Genomic DNA, 21,796 nt, shown 5'->3' with positions numbered 1-21,796 from the left:
TGAAGCCACGGGCTGCAGTGCTGTGCGGTTCTGTTTGTAGGATCCCACAGAGCTCGGTGCTGCCGCAGCTCCGGTATCCATCGCAGATCTGAGGGCACGCAGCGAGGCCGTGGTGTGCGGCATTTGCATGGAGCGGGTCTACGAGAAGGCACTGCCGGAGGAGCGGCTCTTTGGGATCCTCCCCAACTGCAGCCACACTTTCTGTCTGGGCTGCATCCGCACGTGGAGACGCAGCCGGGACTTCCCAAACACGGTCAGCAAGTGAGTGTCATAGGGACACACGGGCAGTGCAGGGATGGGGTCACTGCCCACTGCTCTGTGCCCTGAAGTGGGAGCTGTGATGGGGATGGGATGAGGATGCTGGGTGCTCCCACGTGGGTATTGAGCTCTGCTAGGGCTGCTCCCTTTTTAAGACCCATCTCAGGTTGGCTATTAGGAAAAAAGTCTTACCGGGAAGATGGTGAGGAATTGGCACGGGATACCCAGGGAGTGGTGGTGTCACCTGGAGGGGTTCAAGATGTGGCACTGAGGGATGCGGTCTGTGGGGGTGGGGTTGGACTTAAGGATCTCAGAGGTCTTCCAACCTTAATGGTTCTATTGCATTCACTCAGAGCCTGCCCAGAGTGCCGGCTCACCTCCACCTACTACATCCCCCACAAGTTCTGGCTCTCAGATGGAGACGAGAAGCAGCAGCTCATCGAAAGCTTCAAGGCACGGACAGGGTGAGTGCACAGCACCATGGGCTCTGCAGCGCTCCAGCAGTGCTCACAGCTGCTGTTTGAACCCTGCAGGCAAATCAGGTGCAAATTCTTCACCCGGAACCACGGCCGCTGCCCTTTTGGCTCTGACTGCATCTACCTGCACGAGCTGCCCGGTGGGCGAACAGCACTGCGGCACAGCCGGCAGCGCCTGAGGATGCGTGCAGTGAGTGGGGCAATGCATCATTTGGGGTAGGGGCACCGTGGGGCTGGGCTCACCATCTGTCCTGTGCCACAGGAGCGCAGCCCCTCTCCCTTGGAAAGTTCTGATGAGGAAGAAGATGAATTCTACCTGCTTGAATGGGCTGTCACCAGCGCTCTGCTGGAGCTGGAGTTGCTGTACACAAGTTATAGCCATGGGATGCTCTTTGAGGACATCAGTGATTCAGACTGAACCCTGGGTACTCGCTGGGTGCTCTTGGCTTCAAGGAAGCATCTTCTGGGAATGGAATAATCCACTTTTAATGCTTTGAGCTGCTCCTGGCTTTGGTGTGGGGGGAGGGAGGATAGCTGTGGGGTGGGGAATGGGACGGTCCGGCTGCTGCGAGCCTGGCTGGAGCCCGTGGAGCCGGGTGATGAGGTGGGGAGTGTGGGGCAACGGGGTTCAGCCCCTCCTGTTGCACCTCTGGGAGACTGCAGGAGCCGGGATGGGGAGGGAGGTTTTAAGGCACAGAGTGCTGAGAGGAACGGGGAGCCGGGCTGCCCTGGGGCGCGGTTTTAAACTGTTTTTAGCGAAATCTAGGAACGACGAAATAAAGCACAGCGCTGACGCTGCCTTCAGCCCTCCCGTCCGAGCGGCTCGGCGCGTTCGCCTTTAAGGGCTCCTTTGCACTCGGCACGTGGGATCATTTGCATACAGCGCGCGCTTTTGGGTTTTTTTGCCGCGCCGGGTGCGGAAGTGGCGCGCGTGGCTCCGAGCGCCTCATCGCCCCCAGCACGGGAGGGGAGCAGCGCTCTGCGCTCCGCCTGGAGCTGCGGCTGTCGCCGGAGAGCGGCGTGTGGAGGTGCCCCATAGCGCTGCCCCATAGCGCTGCCGTGAGCCTCGGCCGGGTAACGCGGCCTTCCTGGGGGTCCTCCCCATAGCCCTGCCCCCCACACACCCACACCCAGAGCCGCGGGGCTCTGGGAGCATCCAGCGGGTCACTGCAGGCGCTGCTCCGCTCCCTGTTTCCCTGCGGGCAGATGGAGCTTCCCTGGCTGCAGCTGCTTGCCAAGCCCTGCCGCCTGCTGCTGCACGCTCTCTCCTCCGGCCCCGCTGGGACGCTGGCTGCTCTCCGTGCGCTGCAGCGGCTGCAGGCCCAGGAAGGACCGGGACACGCGTTCCCCTGGCGGAGCTTTGTGAGCGCGCTGTGTGCGGAGGAGCCCACGCTGGACGGGCCGGATGGAGCCCTGGCTGTGTGAGTCAGCTGCGATCCCAAAACTCGGGGCTCAGTGGGAGGTCGGGTTCATCAGGTTCCCAATTCCTGTGCACCCGGTGCAGTGGTCCGTGTGTAACGCTGTGGATAACGGTCCCGCTGCTTTTCTGCAAAACCTGCTGGAGGTGTTTGCTGTTCTCTCCAACGTCCTCCCCCTATTACACCTCTCTCCGCAGCTCAGGAAGGCACATAAGAGCTCGAGTGCTTTGCAGTGATGCAGCCTCTTCTTTTTCTTCCCTTTTCCAGCAAACCACGGTTGCTGCTGCTCCCCATCCTGTGCCAGAGGAACCTCTTCTCCCTGCTGCATGCAGTAGCAGCGATGGTGCCCACGGACTGCCTCCACCAGCTGCTGCATGCTGCAGGGCAGGACCCCCAGCCGGACCCCTGGGTGCACGCACTGGGGGTGCTGCTGCTGCGGGGAGAGGAGCGTTCCTCCCCACCTCCCCCTGCCCTGACGGCTTCCTGCCAGCAGCAGCTCAAGTGTCTGTGCCAGAAAATTGCCCAGAGCAAAGCGGAGGGGAGGAGGAAACTGAAGTGGTGCTTCCCCAAACAGGATGGGGATGCGGCTGGTTCTGTGCATCCAGGGGGGAAGCGCAAGAAGGCGCTGGAGGAAAGCCTGGAGCTGAGTGAGGAGAGGGAGGAGAAGAGGCCACTGCTGGAGGATGCGGTGTTTGAGCTGCCGGGAGGGCTGGATGGCACAGCTGGGGTGGGAGAAGAGGTGCCTGGGGAGACACTGGGGAATGGATCCGCACAGAGCCCAGCTGGGGCTGCCTTGGAAAGCCCCCAGCAGGATGCAGACGAGGAGCCCAGGAGGATTTCGGGGCTGGAGGTTGCAGCAGAGGTCCAGTCCTTTATCCAGGTACTGGGGAGGGCTTCTGCTTTCTCTGGGTTTCAGTCCTCCTCTGTTCTATCTCTCTGCACTCCCTTTGCCAAGCCTTCCCTGCCTTATGGCAAGGTGGTGGGTGCTGTTTTAGCAGCATCCCTGTGTCTCCTGGGGACACCTCTGCAGCTTCCCTGGTGTGGAAAAAGTCTCCTGGGTCCTTCAGTCTGCTGCTGTGTGTATGGCATGGGCACCTGAGAGACTCTAGTTTGGGATTTATGACTCTTGAGGATGCTGCTTCTCGAAGTGCTTATCCTAGAAATCAGGAAGCAAACTGACCAACAGCTCCCCACCTGAAGGTTTTGCTCCCCTCTTTCAGCTGCTGAACTTTCAGAATCTGACTTTCTTTCACCTCACTTTCCCTAGATGCATGGACCAAGGCTGAAAATGCTACTGCTGCAAGAAGCCAATGTAAGTGGTTGTTTTGCCTTCATCCTTGGTGCAGGTGGGCTAAATGGGCTTATCCGAGGGCCTCCAGAAGGAGTGGGAGAGGAGATGGGTTTTGTAGGGTGAGTGGCAGGAGACAACAGGCCAGCTGTGTCACCTCCTCTACAGCATGTGGATCAGGCCAGGAGGTAGTAGGGAGGAGAAAAGCCCTAGAGCAACATTTTGTGGCTTGGTTTTTTTGGTGCATTAGCCAAGGACGGTATTTCCCTGCAGCGCACAGAGCTGAGCATCCCACCTGAGCTGCACATCCTCAACAGCTGCTCTCCGAGCCAGGTGAGAACTGGTATCCTTGCAGCTGGCGGTGCTGCTGCTGCCCCTGACAGCCCTGTCCTTTCTGCTGTCCCCAGCTCGAGGGGCTGTGCTCCTTCCTCCAGCTCTCCACGTGCCCAGAGCAGCTCTTGGTGCAGTTCTGCAGCTGGTTGCTGGCTCTCACACCTGACCTCAGCTATGCCAGTGCAGCTGTTCTGGTTGAGCAGCTCTTCCTCACACGAGTAAGTGCTCTGGCAGAGCTTTTCCAGCCTGAGTGTGCCCTGTTTCCTTCTCTGCATCCTCACTTCTGCCTTTTCTGCTCATAGGTCCTGTCCCTCACACAGCTGCCCTCCCGCCACCTCATGGCTGCTCTCACCTCGTTCTGCTCCAAGTATTCAGAGCCCTTCTGTCAGGTCCTGGTGGCTCACATCCTGCAGGAGCCAGGGCAAGGTGTGCTGGGCTGCCCTGATGGGAGGGGTGGGAAAGGAGAGCTATGGGAAAGCTCTGTCTGCAGGGTGCTGTCTTTTTGAGGGCATTTATCACCCTAAATGTGTGTTAGGAACCACAGTGCTGGTAGAATCTGAGCAAGTTAAGCTGGGATGGGAGAGGAGTGTAAGGATGCCTGGTATTGACAGCGAGGGAGATGACACTGGCTTCCAGCATCAGCCTTCTTGGGGGAGGGCTGCAATCCCTCATGTACTTGGGGGTTCCTGAAAGTTCCTAAAGCTGTGCTGAAACTGCCCAAGGGAAGCATTGCTCTGCACAGACGCAGAGATGTGGCACTTGGGGACACGGTTTAGTGATGGTTGGACTTGATCTTAGAGATCTTTTCCAACTTTAATGATCCTAAACCCTCAGCAGGGCAGCATCCCCCACTGCTGGGAGCTGTTGGCAGTTCAGCTTTTGCAGCTGGATGAAGGATGCTGAGTTCTCCAAACAGCAGAAGGAGGCACCACTTGATTTCTGGGTGTCCTGACTGGGCCATCCAGAAAGGGGCAGCAGGAAGGGGCAGCACACCCGCATGGGTTTGGCAGCCTCAGCTTTACCCCTGCAGGTGCAGAGCAGATCAAGTTGGTGTGTGACCTTGTAGAGGAGTGCCTGGAGCCTGACTACGTGAGAATGGTGTTGGGGTGAGAGACGACGAGCTGCAGAGCGTGCAGCCAGCGAGGCCATGTGAGCAGCACAGACATCTCCTGTGTTTTGCAGCCAGGTGCTGGCAGTCCCTCTGACCGAGAAGCTGCTGCCGGTGGTGCTGGCGGTGCTGGGCAGACAGGTGAGGCTGCATCGTGTGCAGCTCCAGCAGCGCCAGGCTGAAGGCCTGCAGTGCTCCCCGCTCTCTTGCAGGAGCCGCTGCCCTCCGAGCTCTTTGACCTCCTGGTGCTCACCCTGTGCCAGCAGGCTCCAGCCTTTGCCACATCGCTGAGCTACGCCAAGCTGGTGATGGCTGTGCTGACCACGTACAGCAGCCAGGTGAGCGCAGCCTTGCAGCCACCGACCCTTCACGGCTCCCTTCAACCTGTTCTGCAGTTCCACATCTGTTCTCCCCACAGCTCAGCCCGTCCCACCGCAGCCGTCTGGCAGCAGCTCTGGATGGCAGCAACGCAGCCCTGAGGAGATCGGTGCAGGCGGTGCTGGGCAGGTGCGACCTGCTGCTGGGTGGGCTGCCCTCCCCTGGGAAACCTCTCATTTCTCTCCTCTCTTCCTCCTCCTCCAGGTGAGCAGTGAGGAGCAGTTGGAGGCTTCCATGGATGGAGGGGAGGATGGCTGTGTGTGGCTCACCAGCATGATGGGGACACAATGCGTGGCAATAAAAGCCAGGGAGGGCTGTGGGTGTGTGGGAGCTGGGCTGTGGCTGCACAGCGCCCTCCCAGTGGGTGCTCAGAGCTGTGTAGATAGAGATTTCCTCAGATAAAAACTTCCAACTTGCTCTGTTTGTCTCGTTTAAACTTGAAGGGAGTGGAGGAGTGGGGAGGAAAGGGTTCTGCCACACTCAAGATGGCGTCTCCCACCCGCTATGTCTCACTCAAAATGGCTGCCCCTGTTCCTACTCTGCCACTCTCAAGATGGCCTCTCCCGCTGTGCCAAATCAAGCATTCACGATGGCTACTCGCTATACCACATTCTTGTTCTGCCACTCTCAAGATGGCGTCTCCCTCCCCTGCCAAATCGAGCAATCAAGATGGCGTCTCCCCCTTGCCTTCCGGTTCTGCCGCGCCCAATATGGCGGCTGGGGAGGGGCAGGACTTGTAGGCCGGAAGGCAGCGCCTGTGAGGCGAGTTGTGGCGTAAAGGTGACAGTAACGCCGAAAGTGGCTTCGGGTTACAAATTGAGATACGCCATTCAGTTCCATCACACAGACAGTGTGGATTGGGTGAGATGCGCCACCTGCATCCCATAGCCTGACTGCTGTTGGCGTCCAGGCAGAGTTGAGACCTGGTGGCCAACCTTGTCCACGTCTGTGCTGTTACAACGTGACAGCTGTGGTTGAGGCTTAATTGGCCATCACGGTTTTGTATTGGGTTTATATTTTCTAAGGCACGAGTGGTTGCGCCCATCAGCCTTCCTGTCCAACAGCTCAGCCCATTTCTGGGCACTGCTGGCATTTATTTACAAATCTCTCTTCCTCCAGGCTGGGCTCTGTGTTGTTTCCACATCTGGCATATTTGGTGCTGAGGTGCTTTGTCCAGTTGCTGTCCTTTGAGGGGCTGGCACAGCTCAGGACTCTGTGCAGGTCGGTGCCTGTTGGTTCAAGAAGGGAGGCTCAGCAGAATGGGGTTGAGGTAAACTTCAAATCAGCTTTTTTTTTTTCCTCTTTTTCCATTGCTTTTGGGAGCAGCCTCTCTGTGACGTGTTGCTGTGCTGCAAGGAGTGATAATTGCACCCTGAGCACCTCACCAAAGGAAGGGCAATAAGCAGCACGGTGGGAGTGGGCTGATGGTTGGACTTCACATCCTTAGAGCTCTTTTCCAACTTTCACAATTCTGTGACTAATAGAAAGTGCTGCCATGGCATCAGCGTGCCCAGATTACTCTTCTGTACCCATGAAAGCACCCGCTGGAAACCTGAGCTGGATGCGTTCTGACCAGAGAACGGAAAAGATGAGCGTGGGTGGATTTCTGAGGACAGCCTCCATTGGAGTTTGCAATGGTGCATTTTGTTGATGAAGCACTGCATCAACTGCTTAAAAAGTCATAAACGCTGCCATCCACACAAGGAGAAGAGGAATTAAACCACAAATGTGTAGCGTGCTACTGCTTCGAGTTTTTTCGTTAACGTCTAGTGCCAGCCAGAGGAACGAAACTCTGAAATAGCATGATGCTGGTTTCTGCAGAGAGCCTCATAAGCTGTGGTTTTGCAGTTGGCTGCAGCTTATCACGTACCCTGGGTTCCTGTGAGGTGTACGTGCAAAATAAACCATGAGAGGCTGGAAGCAAACCCTGGAAATGCTGGGTGTGCTGGGGGAAGGCTGCTTGGTTCTGTGGTTTTGACCCTCCCAGGAGCTTTAAAATCAGCCTGAGCAACGCAAAGAGGTGGAAGTGCCAGAGAGCATCAGTCAGGCTTTGTAGAAACTTATCTTGGAATGAGGGAGAGCCAGGCTGGGCTGCTGTTTGTCTTATTTCTTGGTGGTACTGACAGTCTGAAGTATTGTTGGATGTTTCCTAACTGCAGTGCATGGCAGTGTTTATAACGTCCTACTGATTTATGGGACACTTGACGGCTGCTCCCTATCTGCTTCCTCTTCTCTAGAGATCTGCCTCTTTCACTATAAGGAAGGGATTTCCCTTTTCTCTCCAGTAGTTCAGTAGTTTCAAATGGATTTGGGTTCACTGCTCTGTGCTGGGGTTTGCTGAGATCCCTTTGGGTTCATTCAGCCTTGCCAGCCTTCGCCACGTTATTAATATTAGAGAAAATTTTAGTGCTGGGTTTAGGGGTAAGAATTAGAATTAGAGTTAGAAGCTTTGTTAAGTTATTACAGCTATTTTCAGGGTTGTTAGGCTGATGATTAGTATTGTTTTTGGGGTCGGGGCTTTATTAGGGTTGGGGTTATTGTGGTTGGGGCTCTGGCCCCTCCATGCTGACCCCACCAAGAGAATTGCCTTCCCCAAATCAGACCTCACAATCTGCTTCTATGTTCTGGTGCCCTAGAGTGAGATGCAAAATGCAATACAACCCAACCGGATAACTCTAATAGAATGGCAGTGCTTTAGGATTTGATATTCATCAAGAAAGTGGAATTTCTGAGCAATGTGGAGGAAGGTAATGGGAATAATAAAGCAAAGCAAGGAGAGCACCTGGGAAAGTGAGGGAAAGGCGAGAGGAGAAGGACGGGCACCCTACAGGGCGCTCTACAGCGCAGTAACAAGCTCTGGAAGCTCGATGTTGTGCCACACTAAGTAGTGGATAGACATTTGTGTGTATACGTTGTCGCTGCTTGTTTGGGCAACCAGCAGCCGGGCAGCAAAGCCGGGTTCCGGAGCGGTGCCGGAAATGCCGCGGAGCGGCTCTCGCGCCTCCCGACAGCGCCGCGGCTCTCTGCTGCCACCTGCTGGACGCCGGTGTGTACTGCAGGCACTGCCCTGAGCGAGAGTCCCCGGTGTGTTCCAGGCAACGCGGAAGATTCACTGGATGGCCCGGGTTGGAAGCGACCTCAAGGATCATGAATCCCCAACCCCCTGCCACACGCAGGGCCACCAACCTCCACATTTAATACCAGCCCAGGCTGCCCAGGATCCCATCCAACCTGGCCTCAAATGCTTCCAGGGATGGGGCATCCACAACCTCTCTGGGCAGCTGTTCCAGCACCTCACCACTCTCTCTGTAAAGAACTTCCCCATGACATCCAACCTAAATCTTCCCTCCCTTAACTTAAAATCATTTCCCCTTGTCCTGCTGGATTCCTGGAGATGTCCAGTGAGTTCTCCCAGGGTTTCTCACTGTGCTTCATGCTGCTCTAGATGCTTCTCAGGGCATCCTACAGGCCTCCCAGGAGCCACCCTATGTACTCAGAGAAACATTTGTGTGCTTCCAGAGCTCCTCTATGTGTTCTTAGGTATCATAGAGGCTTCTAAGTGTGCCCTAGATGCCTCCAAAATGCCCGCAGCATAATCTGAGGAACTCTGCAGTACTCCCAGAGCTCCTCGGTGTCCACTAGGATGATGTAGAAGTCTCGCATTGTGCTCTAGAGGCTTCCAAAGACACCCCAGTGGACTCAAGCACACCCTAAAGTGCATTGTATAGAACGAATCTCAGCGTTTTAATCCAACATGTGAAGCTTCCTGCAGCAGTGATGCCTCTTTTGTTCTGCCACAACAAATTCACTTAGAGATTACTCCCAGAGACCCCCAGGGTTCTCCAGGTCGCACTCAGCCCACCGCAGAGTTCTGCCATCCACGCTCTAAGCGAGAGCCTCAGCCCGCAGCAGCGCCCCCAATACCAAATTGCAGTCAACACGAGGCAACGGGGAGCGCCTTAGAGCCAGTGCGCATGCGCGAAACTGGGGCGGGCACCTGTCAGTCAGCCCCGGCGCTGAGCCAATCGGATGCGGCGATAGGAGCAGAGGGGCTGGCTGCTCCCCCGGTCTGAGCGTGAGCGTAAATCCATGCAAGTGACGCTTGCTTTGGCGCACGCGCACTACTGCCGGAGGATCAGTCACCATAGAGTGGTGGTTTCTCTGCGCATTGCAGCTAGAATTTAGGCAAATCACTTCCGGCTTTCTGTGCACATGCGTTTTACTGCCTGGAGGCTCAAACACCATAGAAGTTGGCGGACTCGAGGCGCAGAGCGGTTATATGTAAATTACGGATGCGCTGAGCCAATCAGTGGGCGCGCGGAGGCAGCGCAGTGGTAAAAGAGTGAGTTTATGGATTCGCTCGGGCACGTGGAGGGGTGCAGGTGTGAGAGGTAGTGCGGAGTTAATGGGGGACGTGGACTGGGATCTGCTGATGGGCTTAGGAATTCTCGCCCTGCCTTCAGAGTATGTGGCTTATGATGAGGATCCGCGATTAGGGATCGTTTGGGGAAGAATGTGGTATTGAGGGTAGTTGAGGTCTTTGGTTCTGTTGAGGCTGTGGGGGCTGCGGTGTTGTTTTGTAGTTGGTTCTGTTGCGGGAGCGCGCGAAGCGAGACGGAAGCGGGAGCAGAAATGATGGGAGAGGAAAGCGGGTGGCTGTGGGTGGGAGGTTTGTGTCAGTTGTGCGTGTCACGGGGGGTGCGTAGTGCGTTCTGGAGGACCAGGGACCAAAGACGTCGGCGGACTCGCAGCGCAGGCGGGTTGGAGGAAAGAGAGGGTACTTTCTTGCGCATGCGTGTTACCGCCTGGAGGACCAAATATCATAGAGATTTGCGGGCTTGCGGCGCAGAGCGGTTAGAAGAATGCGGTGCTGCTCTTTGTCATGAGGAGGGCAGAGCACTGAAGCAGGTTGTGCCTCGTCTGGGGATACCCAAAACCCGCGTGGATGCAACCCTGTGCAGTGTGTTCCCACATCTTATAACAGATCCATCAAATGACCGTACAACCTTTGTCTTTACCTTTTTTTTTTCCTCCTGAAGTGACCACGTATTACTCCACAAATTAATTTCAGGCAGTATTGTTATAGCTGATTATTCACCATCAAGAGACGCAGCCTTTTTTGAGGCTTAATCCCTACTGCCTCAAAGTTAGTAGAAGAAACCTCTTCAAGTGGTCATTATTATCAATGTGGACCATATCTGCAGACAATTAGACATCTCAACACATCCGTATAGGCTCTAGGAACAGTCATCCATGTTATTTTCTTATTAAAATCTGCTTTTGAGGGATGTTTGCAGGGAGCCCCCATAGGATAATTCCCTTGTGTGTTTTTCTGCCGAGTCTGAACTCCAGGGACAGGGAGTTTAGCACTTCCCTATTAGGTCTTGATCTCTGAACACGTAACCCCATGTAGGATATCAGTGTGATAGGTTATAATGCTAAATATGACAGCGTTAAGACGGTCCTCTTCCCTGACAAAGCTCAGTTTCCAAGAGATAAGGCCTCAGATCTGGCACACAGTATCCAAATAATCTTTTCAAAAGCATTACTGGTGGGACGCACACTTCAGGGCCTATGGAGAAAAAGCTTGTCAGTTTATCCAGTCTTTTTCAATAGGCTCTCAGCTCAGTCTGACAGCAAGCAATATTCCCAGTCTTATGGCAATTAGAGAAGAAAAATATCCTTTGTGTTAGCGATTTTCGTTCTGCTGGCCAGAAAGTTTGTTCCGAGTGTTGAAGACAAAAACAAAGCCTTCATTGAGGCTAATGGGGAGAGTGCCTCATTCAGAAGGCAAAAAGGAATCAGGAAGATAATGTGACATTTTGCAGGCATGCAAGTCTCATTGAATAGCGGTGTAAGAACACTTTTCTGAACGCTGCCCATAGTAACTTTTCTGCAGGCTATACACAAATGTCTGTGCCAATCCCAAGTTTCTATCCGTAATTACAAAGTAAATACACAGTTGTGACACATCCAGATGCCACTGGCTGCATCCAAGTGTCCATCATACAGAAACACTCCTGAGGCACTCTGAGGCACAGAAGTTTTTTAGTTCCTAAAGGTCAGTGTTGATAGCTTCATTTCACTGTTCTGCACTGAGGACGTTTTCCATGCGAAGCTCTGGTGAGATTGGTACAGAACAGTTCTCCAGCTATAGAAGTAATAGTTGTAAATTAACCACTTCTTTCTGCTCCAAACCAGCTGTGACGTGGCCCTCAAACTACAGAATCCGCATCATAGAATTAATTAGGTTAGATACTGTGTAAGATTGATTCTCTAGATCATCACAGCTTTCAATGGAAAATGAGAGCTGTTTGTCAATAGGCCACGCTTCTGCTTCTGAATATTTCCAGAGTTACATCTAGAATTAATTACTACATCTGGAATTAATTACAAAAGGTGGTTCTGGCATGAAAAAAAAAAAAAGGCTTCATAAATTAACCTGTGATTCAGTGAGCCTGAGGCAAAGTGATCAGGATGAATGAATTCTTAGGAAGCTTCTTCAGTTCTCCCATCTCTGATGATACAGACAGGTACCTGAAACTCTTTCACAGAATCACAGAATCACAGAATTGTAGGGGTTGGAAGGGACCTCCTGAGATCATCGAGTCCAACCCCCTTACTTACTTACTTGCTTGTACTTGCTTACACTCCTGTTGCATTTTGAAGTTTTTAAAGGATTTGGTGTATTCTGTAGCACTACAAGTAAATGTAGGACTTCTTGCCACATTATTGTCAATTGCATTGCCAGTGGTATTTCTTTGTGTTCTCCCTTGCATGAAAGAGAGTTTCAGAGCAAACCAAGCCTGATATGAAATCTTTCTTGACGTTTCTTTACATTTCAGATGCTTTTTACTGGAATGTGGAAGAAATGTGAGAAAGAGGTGTCTTAGATGAGAGGAGACAAGACTGGACTACGTGGATCAAGGGAGAAGAGTGAGTTGTTTGCTGCATGTTTTGCTTACAGAGCATTGGTGCAAGCTATTCAATTAGAGTAACTTTGGCTAATTAGGTACTTCTGAAAGACCTCTGTAGCTAGAAATGCCTTTTCCTTCATTCACCTGTAGAAAAGGACATCTAAGCATCATGCTTCCTCATGCTCTCTTTTCATTATCACACACTGTGCTAGTGTTATTGATTTGTTTTTAAATGCAGAAGTGACACAGGAATAAACAGATCCTGCACTGGGGTAAATGTTGAGATATTAACTAACTTACTATCTTACCTCTGTTTTCCTGTGATCATTTCCTTTTCACTTTGAGTCCCTTGACCTGAGTACAGTAGAAACTGTGATTAAAAACAAATGTACCTGCAGAGGCAGCTGCCCTAACTTCACTTTGATTTGGCAGCATGGACAGTGCTTCTGAATGCGAGGGAAAAACAAGCCATTGGCACTCCATAATCAGTCTGAAACTTCCAAAGAGTCATGGCAATGTCCCCTGCCCCTGGATACGCACATCTCACATCAGGAAACTCACTGTAATAGAGTTACCAGATGGCTGAATCAGCATGAAGGAGAGAAAGTCAAACTGAATGCGCAGAGAAAAATGGGTCACCTCCCATCAGTGAGCATCATGGCTCACTGTCAGCTGAAAATATGGTTTGGGGCACAGGCAGTGACTACAGCCAGATGCCATTTTTAAACACTGGCTCACTGTATGTTGCTAATAAATAGAAAGTTATTTGATTTTGAACTTCAAACTCAGTGGTTTTGGAAATAAGGTGAAAACCTGCCTACTTTGTACAAGCTCCCTTTTGCTAAGCATCCCTAAGGCTACAGTTTGATAGCCTGAATGAGAGAATTCAAAGCACCAGAGGGACATGTTCTGTTGCATCCTTAGTTTATGGAAGTATGGAGCTGCTCTTCTTTTGCACATGGTATCACTGCTCTGGTACATGTAATCAATGAGTTTTTGGAACAAAGTTTGTTTGTAACAGCAGCACAGCTGCTTTCCACTCCATCTCATTCCCTGTCAGTAGGCTCATTCCTTTCATGACGGAATGCACTTGTTGTTTTGAGCACCAGCAAACAGGAAATTAGAGAAAGTGAATTGGACAAATTGCAGACGCTGTAATTATCTTTATCTTCGAGTTCACTGCAAACCAGCTGTCCCACCACGGTCTGGTGAGATGACACATCGTATGGCCAAACTGAAAATGAAGGACCTTAAATTAGAAAGTGCTGCATCTCTTCTAAGTTGCAATTTCAGAGTCAGATGAAGGAGCACAATTTGTCAAAGTAGGTGCAGAGATTTTGGGGGACTCCAGCAGTCAGCACTTATTTGACCAGCCATTTATGAGATTTATATAGTTTTCTATTATGAAGTTGATGGTAACAGGAGGAAGAGCTCGCTCATCTCATTCTGCTCCATGTTATTTGAAAAAATACAACCAAAACCACACCAACACTGGACTGAATTCTTCTCTGGCATGAATGGGCAGCACGACTTGCAGAGAATAATGCAGTCACAAAACCATGGAGCTTTTTCTCTTTTGTGACCTGTGCTCAAGAACACACTATCCTAATACATCAAGAACTGTCCTGACCCTTCTTTGTCTCAGCTGTTCCTTTTACCTTTCACAGTACCCTCTGTCAATGGAATACATTTTATACTTCCATTTCCTTGTTTTAATCATCTACTAGTTGATTTAGATGGGAGCTTGCATTTCTTGCATTGCAAAAGTAAGAGAAATAGTCGTTCCCCATTTACCTTCCCCATGTTCACTGACTTAACAGTCTCTTTCTTACGCCTCTGATCATAATACAACATTGGTTGTTCTGAAGCTTTGCTGTTAAGATGGTCTGCCCATCATTACTGCATGCAGTGTCCAAGAGAAGGACATGGGAGAAAAAATAAATACCCAAAACCTAACATTTAGAAAAGGACCAGAGCTACTCTGTAGTTTGACTTCCATGGGACATGCATGTTAACTGAAAAATGGAAAATGTATCCAGACTGTACAGTTCTTTAAAAAAAAATCTGCTTTTATTTCCTTTATTTTAAAGAGAACATGACAGATGTGTTTTAAAGATTTGCAACATAAAGTCTTAACGGTGGGAAAGATGTTATATTAATTTGGTCGTAGCCAGCACCAGTTCTAATGATGAAGCTAAACAAACTTCTTCTCTCTCCATCTCCTATCTGCCCATTTTTAATAATCTAGTTCCTTATTACCAAAAGCATGAGATCAGCTATTAGTTACTTAATGCTAGCTCTGTTCTAAAGAGACTCCATCCATGTCTGATAACCCACCTAGAAGAAAAGTTCCCAGAATAACTTTCTGAAGTATTGGAGCCATTGGTGATTGTGAGTAATTCCACACAGAGCTCCTCTGACTGACCAAACTAAAACCCTGAACTCAGACAGGAAGATTCTGACCGCTGTGTTGTACGACGTCCAGCTCTAGTTTGAAATTATTCTTGATCTCCACCCCCCTCAAGATTCAGAATTTGGATTAGTCAGTTTAGACACAGAGCTAGAAAAATGTCACTTTTGTTAATGAAATTAAAACAGCCCATACGCCTAAGAAGTAAGAAAGCAAAGAATTTTCTTATAAGGGGATGGAAGTTGATGCAAATTCAAATTTATTTCAATTTCTGAAGAAAATAAGTACTATCTTAGCATGCATTAGGGCTTTTGCTTAGTACAAATTATTTGTTGCTATCTAAACAGGTTGAGCTGTATGTTCTAGAGTACAAAAGTGACTCTGTTGTACAGTTTCATTGGCCTGATGATTCCCTGCTGGAAATCAATGGATGACTCAAAAAAACCCCAAAAGCAGCCAGGTGTCAGACAACAGAAGACAACGCCGTTTTTCTTTCTTTGTGACAACTGGGGTGAACATTTGGAAGATACTGATCCAAATGTTTCTGAATGTAGAACTGTCACCTGGTGATCAGCTATGCCTGTTGGTTACAGTGACCAAACAGAGTGGCCCTCATTTTAATTCATCAAGAACTTTGCCCTTTGTTGTGAACCATAGTGCTACCAAAACCTGAAAGAGCAAGAACTAAGCTGTTGAAAAGGATACTGAGCCATGGTGCAGGAAACGCTGATTATTATGCCCAAATTGTTTTCACATACGTGTGTGCAGTGCATAATGGGTAGATGTGAGCTCATTGCTAAGCCTTGCAAGAAACTGTTGTATTTCATAGGACACGTAGCAAGTAACTTCCTTTATATAGCAAACATAATAAGTAAACTTCCCTTTGGTTTCAATTTCTACATCCAAAATATTTACAGGGACTATTTAAATTTGTCTGTCAACTTCTAGGCAAAGCCCCAGACGTTTTTCTAGCTGTTGCATAAGAAACAACAGTCCTCAGTATATGTGGTGCTGAGAGCTGGCACTGATTCTCCTAGGAAGCACTGCAACTGTTCTAGTTTGGGCTGGGATAGAGTTAATTCTTCATAGTGGCTGGTATGATGTAATACGTCCTTTAAAGATAATGCCTTTTCACAGTATGTGCCTTATTTTTAAAAGCATCAATTAAGAGGAAAGGCAGGCAGCAATAAAAGTATGTCCACAATTAACATAGGAAAATGGAAATACTAAGCTCATGTAAAATGACTGTAACTTTCTGTTGCTTTGTGATAGAAAAAAGATCTGTACTATCTGTACAGAAAAAGGAGGAAAGTATTATTTAAAGTCTCTAATAGCATATTAAGCAGGAGGAAATTTTAAATGATTAGCCTAATTAGTCTACATTTTAACAAGGATCAAGTAAATTATCAATGTAGAAACGAGTAAGGCAGAAGGTTTGTACCTTCTAAGGAGCTTGGCTGCCCTTTAAACTGCCATCTGAATCCAGTCTCTCCTCTTAGAATAAGGAAGTTAAGATCTGGCAGTTCTTCAGTTCAATAAAAAAACAAAATAATTTGGATCTTGATCCCAAATTTATCCTGTAGCTATCTGAGAAATTCTTTCCTTATTAACAGAGAAAGAAGGAAGTAACTGTAGAAACTGCTTTAAGGCAGCTGCCTAGAATTTTTCGTGGTAATGAGCTCTGTTCATAGACTTTAAAAAGTTTAATTAAATACAGATGAATGACATTTCCTACTTTCAGAAAACTGTAGATTGGCATTTTAAGAGTTCATGAAGGCATCCAGTCCTTGTCCTAATTAACCATGGTAGTTTAAAACGGAAAAAGTAGTGCTGGGGGAGGGGAGAGGGGCTCTACTGTTGATTTATCAATTATGGTATTTTCTATTATACTGAAATGATGCAGAAAGGCTTTGAAATTCATCATCCCAATGCCAGTTTCTGCAGTTATGAAAAAAATGCCTATACTAACAACAAAGTCCATTTCATGCTCTCGTATTCCACTTGACCTTCTATCTTCTCAGTTTAAGGGTTGTGGCCTGAGGCCACAGCCATGTTAGTCACCCACATGTTAACTCTGGCAACAAACCAAGTATTGAATTCTTACAGAAACGCCGAAAAGATCGTTAAAAAGGAAAAGGAAAAGAAAGGAAGATTACGTGTACATCCATACTGTGGTAAGTCTACCTCATGAAGTCTCATGCTGTACCTTTGTGAGATCTTCGGCAGATAACTGAAATGTTCTGCAAAATTCACATCTGGTTTAACAAAATGTACATAAAAACAATTGTCTGCTTACCCACTTCTGATTGCACTTCTGTCAAGAGAATGATTCTCTGTGGGCCATGTGAATCTCAGTTGATACGAGAAGATGAAGATTAAACACAACGAGACCTGCTGCTGCTCAGCTGCTTCCCAGCAGTTGTGATACAGTGCTCACATGCATTCATATTATGGCAAACTCAGGTAAGTGATATTTGTTTTTTATTATCTAGAAAAGCGTTTGGGTGAGGAAACCCAAAAGGTGGGTTTGAGGAGCCATCGGACTGCAATCTTGCAACCTGCATAGCACAGGATTCTGTCCCAGGAGGAAACTGAAGCTGACTTGGTCCTGTGCTGTAGTAACGACACGTCACTGCTTTGGAAAAACAATAAAAAGAAGAAAGAATAAAGAAAGCACTGAGAATTCCAACGCCATAAAAAGATAAGAAACAGAATGTATTTTGAGTGAAAATGGAAAAGTCTTGTGTTATGCAAGGCCGAAATCTCCAAAACAGGTGTGTTCCTAACAGCATGGCACTGAGCATGGATGAATTCATTGCAGCTGAGGTACTCTTAGGTTCTGATTGGAACAGTTCGTGGGTACATCTTACAGATGTTCCAGCTCAGATATTACTGCCTCAGGCCTGCACTTGCACCATTGGTTCTTGTGGTTTGGCTGAACTGGAGCAAAAGGAACAGAAAGTCACAAGGATTGTTTACAAAGAAAAATGTATGAAGGGGGAATGTAGAAACAGTTGAACAAATAAAGAGGTAATGAAGAGAAGGAGAATCAGTGAGTCATAAGTGAACATGGACCAACCTTCAAAGGAAGCGATGGATGCGCGTAGGTGGCAGAATGCTTGGATGTTACGTGGAGGGTATTTCAGTGCTGGCATTTGATTTGAAAGAACCACCACGCAGGTCTACTTTCTCTCTGTACTAATTTACATGCAATAACTAACTCTCCTCTAATTTGTGGGAGGACATTTCAGAGCTCTGCGTGTGATTTGCGAAGGCAATTTGTGCCAATGGAAAGGTGTACACACAGCATATGAATGAGTGCAAGGGAACTTGATCAAAATTCCAGTCTCATGTATTTTTTCTGAACACTTGCTGCACTCCTTTCGGATCTGGAAAATTGCAGACTGACATATCTCTGGATTTTTTATGTTGTGATTCTTTTTTCCTAAGATCTACGCCCTACTGGTTCTGGGAAACTTGTGACCTCTGCATTTTTAATTAGAACTTGTAACATTTTCCATAGCAACATATTTTGATGTCGCAAATACAGAACCTGTCAAATCAAACAATTTCCAAGTGCAAAGCTACGGTCTTCTGGTCAATTGAAGTCCAAGTACATAAAAACACTGAGATGCAAAGAAGACTGAAAATTATTTGTTGGTTGACTCATACCTTTGATCTTCATAATTAAAAAATCAATATGGATATAAAAGAATTACATTGCATGCTGGAGTGGTTTAGATGCAGAACTCGGTACTAATTTCATTGCAGATGAGAGCAGATAGAATCCATCTGTGTGACTGGTGTGCCAGTACTAATATGGTACAAAGGAAAGGAACTATTTCTAGGAAATAGTCGAGATATGGAAAAACTTCACTCACATGATGAACTGTGTGAGCAGGAAGTGAAGAAAAAAGAAATCTGAAACAAGGCCTGAGCTCAGATTTCAACAGACCCACAATATTAGGAGGAATAATACAATTTGATACGATGCCTTAAGAAAAGCAGTGTAACTTAGCACTTAAATATGTATATGAAAAATAAAGCACTTATTTATGATACATGCCTCGCAAGTGCCAAGTAAGACTTCTGTCAAGTTTGAAGAAGATAAACTAAGAATTTTTGTCAGTCAGATGCATTTATCCTTCCTTTTCCTGCTTTAAGCTAAGACTAATAGCCTAGGAAGGCATATTTTACTGCCATTGCTAAGACTGCAAAAGGTAATTGCCTTCTGCAAGGACATCCACGTGTAACTGTTTGTCACACCAGCAGCCAAGAGACATGGATGTGATCATCAAGTTTTGTTAAATCAAATGCTGAATGCCATGAACCTTTCAGGAGGAAAAGGCAAGAGTCAGTGTGAAACGTGGTAAGAACTTCTTTGTTTCTGGTAGCGTTGGGTGTGTGACTACCATCCCTTTGCTTATTCCATCTATTTCCACATTTCTACAAAGTAAAAGAACCCAACCCACTGGAATATTAAGGTAAATGTGGTGTGTTTTAACCTTGCATTGCAGATAAGGAATTCCTGGGGTTCCTGAATCCTGCATGATTCCAGGCACCCCACCTGAGCGTGCATAAGGGAAAGGGGAACAAAAATAGAAGATTTTTCTGTTCCCTAGCGAGAATCTGATAGTTCCCCTCTACTGCCTTTGGTGTAAAAGAAAACCAATGTTCAGCATTCTAGAAGGTGTATTATAGCAGCCTGAAAAACTTTATAGATATATATGTATCTATAGATATATATAGAATATACAAATAGATGACAGTACTTCCATGACAGAGATTTTCTGCTTTAGAATGAAGTGCTTCATTTGGAAAAACAAAAAAACTCCTAAAATTGTTAGAACAGTAATCAAAAAAAAATTGTTTAAACTCCACAACTTGATACAAAAAGCATTGCTGTGAAAGGTTTGATTTTCAAGAAATCCATTTTTAAACTTATTTACAAAACAAGATAGAAGCCTCTGCTGCTATCTATAACATTCACTTCCGTAGTAGGACAGCTGATTTGCAACTATTGTATGAAAGATACAGAAAGTGTCACTTAAGTGAAAAAAAAACCCAATTATTTTAAGGACAAATAGTAAAAATTGAATGTTTTGGAGCTTAGAGAAACAGAGTTTCAAGGATTTTGCCCTCCAGTGCAAACTGCTCATGCTTATGTTGTAGGAGCATCTTGACTACAAGAGTCTTAGTGGAAGAAAACTGGCATTGCCTTTATAGAAATGTATTTAATTCTGCGTTTGCAGTTTTCCCAGCTTCATCCATATATGCTGGCCTCGAGGGCCCTAAAGATGTCACAATTTTAAACAGTCTTATAAATCTAGGAGGGGAAATGAGCTGTCTCTCAAACAGAGAGCCTTGGAGAATGTCTAGGGGGCTTCACCAGCAGAGCTGCTGAAAACAAAGCTATGATTCAGGGGTCTCTGACCTTTCCCAGCCCTCCTCCACCAGTGTCAGCCTGCAGCCTGCTCTTTAAAATTTTCTGCTCACCCAGGGAGCAAAATTAGAAATCTTCTCCAGGGAGAGTTTTTCTTCCATCAAGCCACTCATCAGTCCACTGAGGCATGGAAACCAAAAAGGAAAGTCAGTTAAAAGAATGTATGCTGCTTGGTAAGGATTTCCCACAGCAGACTGTAAATGTCCAAACCAGCTCATCAACAGAGTGCCAGCCTTTCCTGTAGGTCTGGGTGCTGTCTGTACTGTGGTGGTATAGAAAAGTGCCAAACGCCGTGCAGGTGATGCATGCATCAACACAGCAGATGTGCAGGTGTGTTTGAACTGCTCAACATCAGCACTTATCAAATCTTGAAGACACACTATGACAAATAAAAGCATTCATTCAGATGTGTGTGGCATTTCATGAATGGAATCATTATTACCTTCTCCAAAAATTTTTGGTCTTATGTTTAATATAATATAATATATTACTTCTTGGAAACAAATCCTTGTTAGTCTTGTTTGGTTTTTTGTTTTTTGGTTGTTTTTTTTTCCTAATTGTGGGTCACCACAGAACAGGGTGCAGTTGATAAATACCTCAAATACCTGAAAGGTGATTGCTGTAGAGCAGGGCTGGTCTCTTCTCACTGGTGACAGGACGAGGGGAAATGGCCTCAGGTTGTGCCAGGGGAGGTTTAGGTTGGATATCAGGAAGAAGTTCTTTAGAGAAAGGGTTGTTAAGCACTGGAATGGGCTGCACAGGGAGGTGGTGGAGTCACCAGCCCTGGATGAGTTTAAAATCCATCTGGATGTGGTGCTCAGGGACGTGATTGAGCTGCTGTTAGAGTTAGGGTAGGATGGTCAGGTTGTGGTTGGACTTGATGATCTTTAAGATCTTTTCCAACCTGATCAATTCTATGATTCTATGATCTTCTGTAATAAATTCCAGTTTACACTGCGGCAAGTAAATGTAGCAAATATTGAACCTCCATCCAATACAAACTGCCTTAACATAAGTGGTGAATCATACCAAACATCTGCTTAGCTAAATATCTCATTTCCTACAATAATGACTAAAGGATAAGCATGGAAATGCATAAGATTAGGACACACATCATATGAACGGCTCCACAACATTATCTCACTCTCCAGAAACTCGCATTTTAGGAATTTCTTAAATCAGAAGACAGCAGCAGTCCTCTCAGGATTTCCTTTCCAGGAATGTGTTCTCCCTTGAACTCCTGCAAACTTTCCATGCCTGTGACATTCTGCAGCAAGAAGTTCAGCGCTGAGCTGTCTGTCACAAGGGAAAGTCGTCTTCTCTTTACTCTGAGACCAGCACTGTTGCCCTCTACTTCTCATGGTGTAGAAAACACACCAGCATTACCTTTGCTATATTTCTCATGACCCAAAACAATTCTGATCTGATTCTTTTTTCATGCCTTGTTGCCCACTTTCTAAACCCATCCCTGCAGTGTATTGGGACCTCTGCTTTCACATCACGACAGTCCTTTCAGTACTGAACTGTGCTTTCTGAAATATGTGGCTATGATTTTGAATGATTTTGATATAACTTCAGACTGGAAAAAAAACCCAGAGTGACTTACTCCAAGCAAACAAGATAACAGGATAGTTTCTTCCCTGCTCTGTGGCTCAGTCTGCAATACTAAATGCTTTTACTGTTGGACAGCCTCACTATACTGCAGTCCTGTAATTCAATTACACAGAAGAGATGTAGAACATGGAAATTTGGTCAAGCAGAATGTGC

At 47.5% G+C, this 21,796-nt stretch overlaps 2 protein-coding genes across 9 annotated transcripts in view; both read left to right on the top strand.

Moving 5' to 3' along the window:
* The first annotated feature begins 44 nt into the window (after window positions 1–44).
* Window positions 45–5,676, top strand: FANCE (FA complementation group E). Of its 6 annotated transcripts, none has more exons than XM_048925695.1 (14): window positions 45–261; window positions 612–722; window positions 792–924; window positions 997–1,808; window positions 1,941–2,155; window positions 2,420–3,032; window positions 3,420–3,464; window positions 3,714–3,773; window positions 3,848–3,991; window positions 4,076–4,199; window positions 4,804–4,879; window positions 4,956–5,022; window positions 5,094–5,388; window positions 5,464–5,676. In XM_048925695.1, exons 5-13 carry the CDS (start codon window positions 1,941–1,943, stop codon window positions 5,358–5,360), a joined length of 1,611 nt encoding a protein of 536 aa, XP_048781652.1. In that variant the 5' UTR covers window positions 45–261; window positions 612–722; window positions 792–924; window positions 997–1,808; the 3' UTR covers window positions 5,361–5,388; window positions 5,464–5,676. The 6 variants fall into 6 exon arrangements, 5 of the variants coding, with proteins under 5 accessions (XP_048781652.1, XP_048781653.1, XP_048781655.1 ...); XM_048925696.1 differs by having other exon boundaries at window positions 997–2,155; window positions 5,094–5,219; window positions 5,300–5,388; XR_007373205.1 differs by lacking the exon at window positions 5,464–5,676 and having other exon boundaries at window positions 997–2,155; window positions 4,804–4,862; window positions 5,094–5,219; window positions 5,300–5,388.
* A 3,962-nt stretch (window positions 5,677–9,638) lies between these two features.
* Window positions 9,639–21,796, top strand: part of NGF (nerve growth factor) — a 48,014-nt gene continuing 35,856 nt past the window's right edge. Inside the window, exons 1-4 of one of the 3 annotated variants that reach the window (XM_048925720.1) lie at window positions 9,639–9,723; window positions 12,105–12,195; window positions 16,693–16,760; window positions 16,909–17,049. The gene's annotated coding sequence lies outside the window, so the exon portion shown is untranslated. Of the gene's footprint in view, window positions 9,724–12,104; window positions 12,196–16,692; window positions 17,050–21,796 lie in introns of all 3 variants that reach the window. The other 2 variants (XM_048925721.1, XM_048925718.1) reach the window with 2 other exon arrangements.

This window comes from Lagopus muta, chromosome 24 (genome assembly GCF_023343835.1).
Source record: "Lagopus muta isolate bLagMut1 chromosome 24, bLagMut1 primary, whole genome shotgun sequence".
NCBI lineage: Eukaryota > Metazoa > Chordata > Aves > Galliformes > Phasianidae > Lagopus > Lagopus muta.
Note: the sequence above shows the minus strand (reverse complement) of the source record. Positions and strands in the feature narration are given on the sequence as shown.

Bases quoted from the DNA above. Each gene is read 5' to 3' on its own strand.
- FANCE (XM_048925695.1), top strand. From the start codon at position 1,941: ATGGAGCTTCCCTGGCTGCAGCTGCTTGCCAAGCCCTGCCGCCTGCTG. The intron at 3,992-4,075 runs GTAAGTGCTCTG...TTCTGCTCATAG, and splicing joins AGCAGCTCTTCCTCACACGA to GTCCTGTCCCTCACACAGCT. The intron at 5,023-5,093 runs GTGAGGCTGCAT...GCTCTCTTGCAG, and splicing joins TGGCGGTGCTGGGCAGACAG to GAGCCGCTGCCCTCCGAGCT.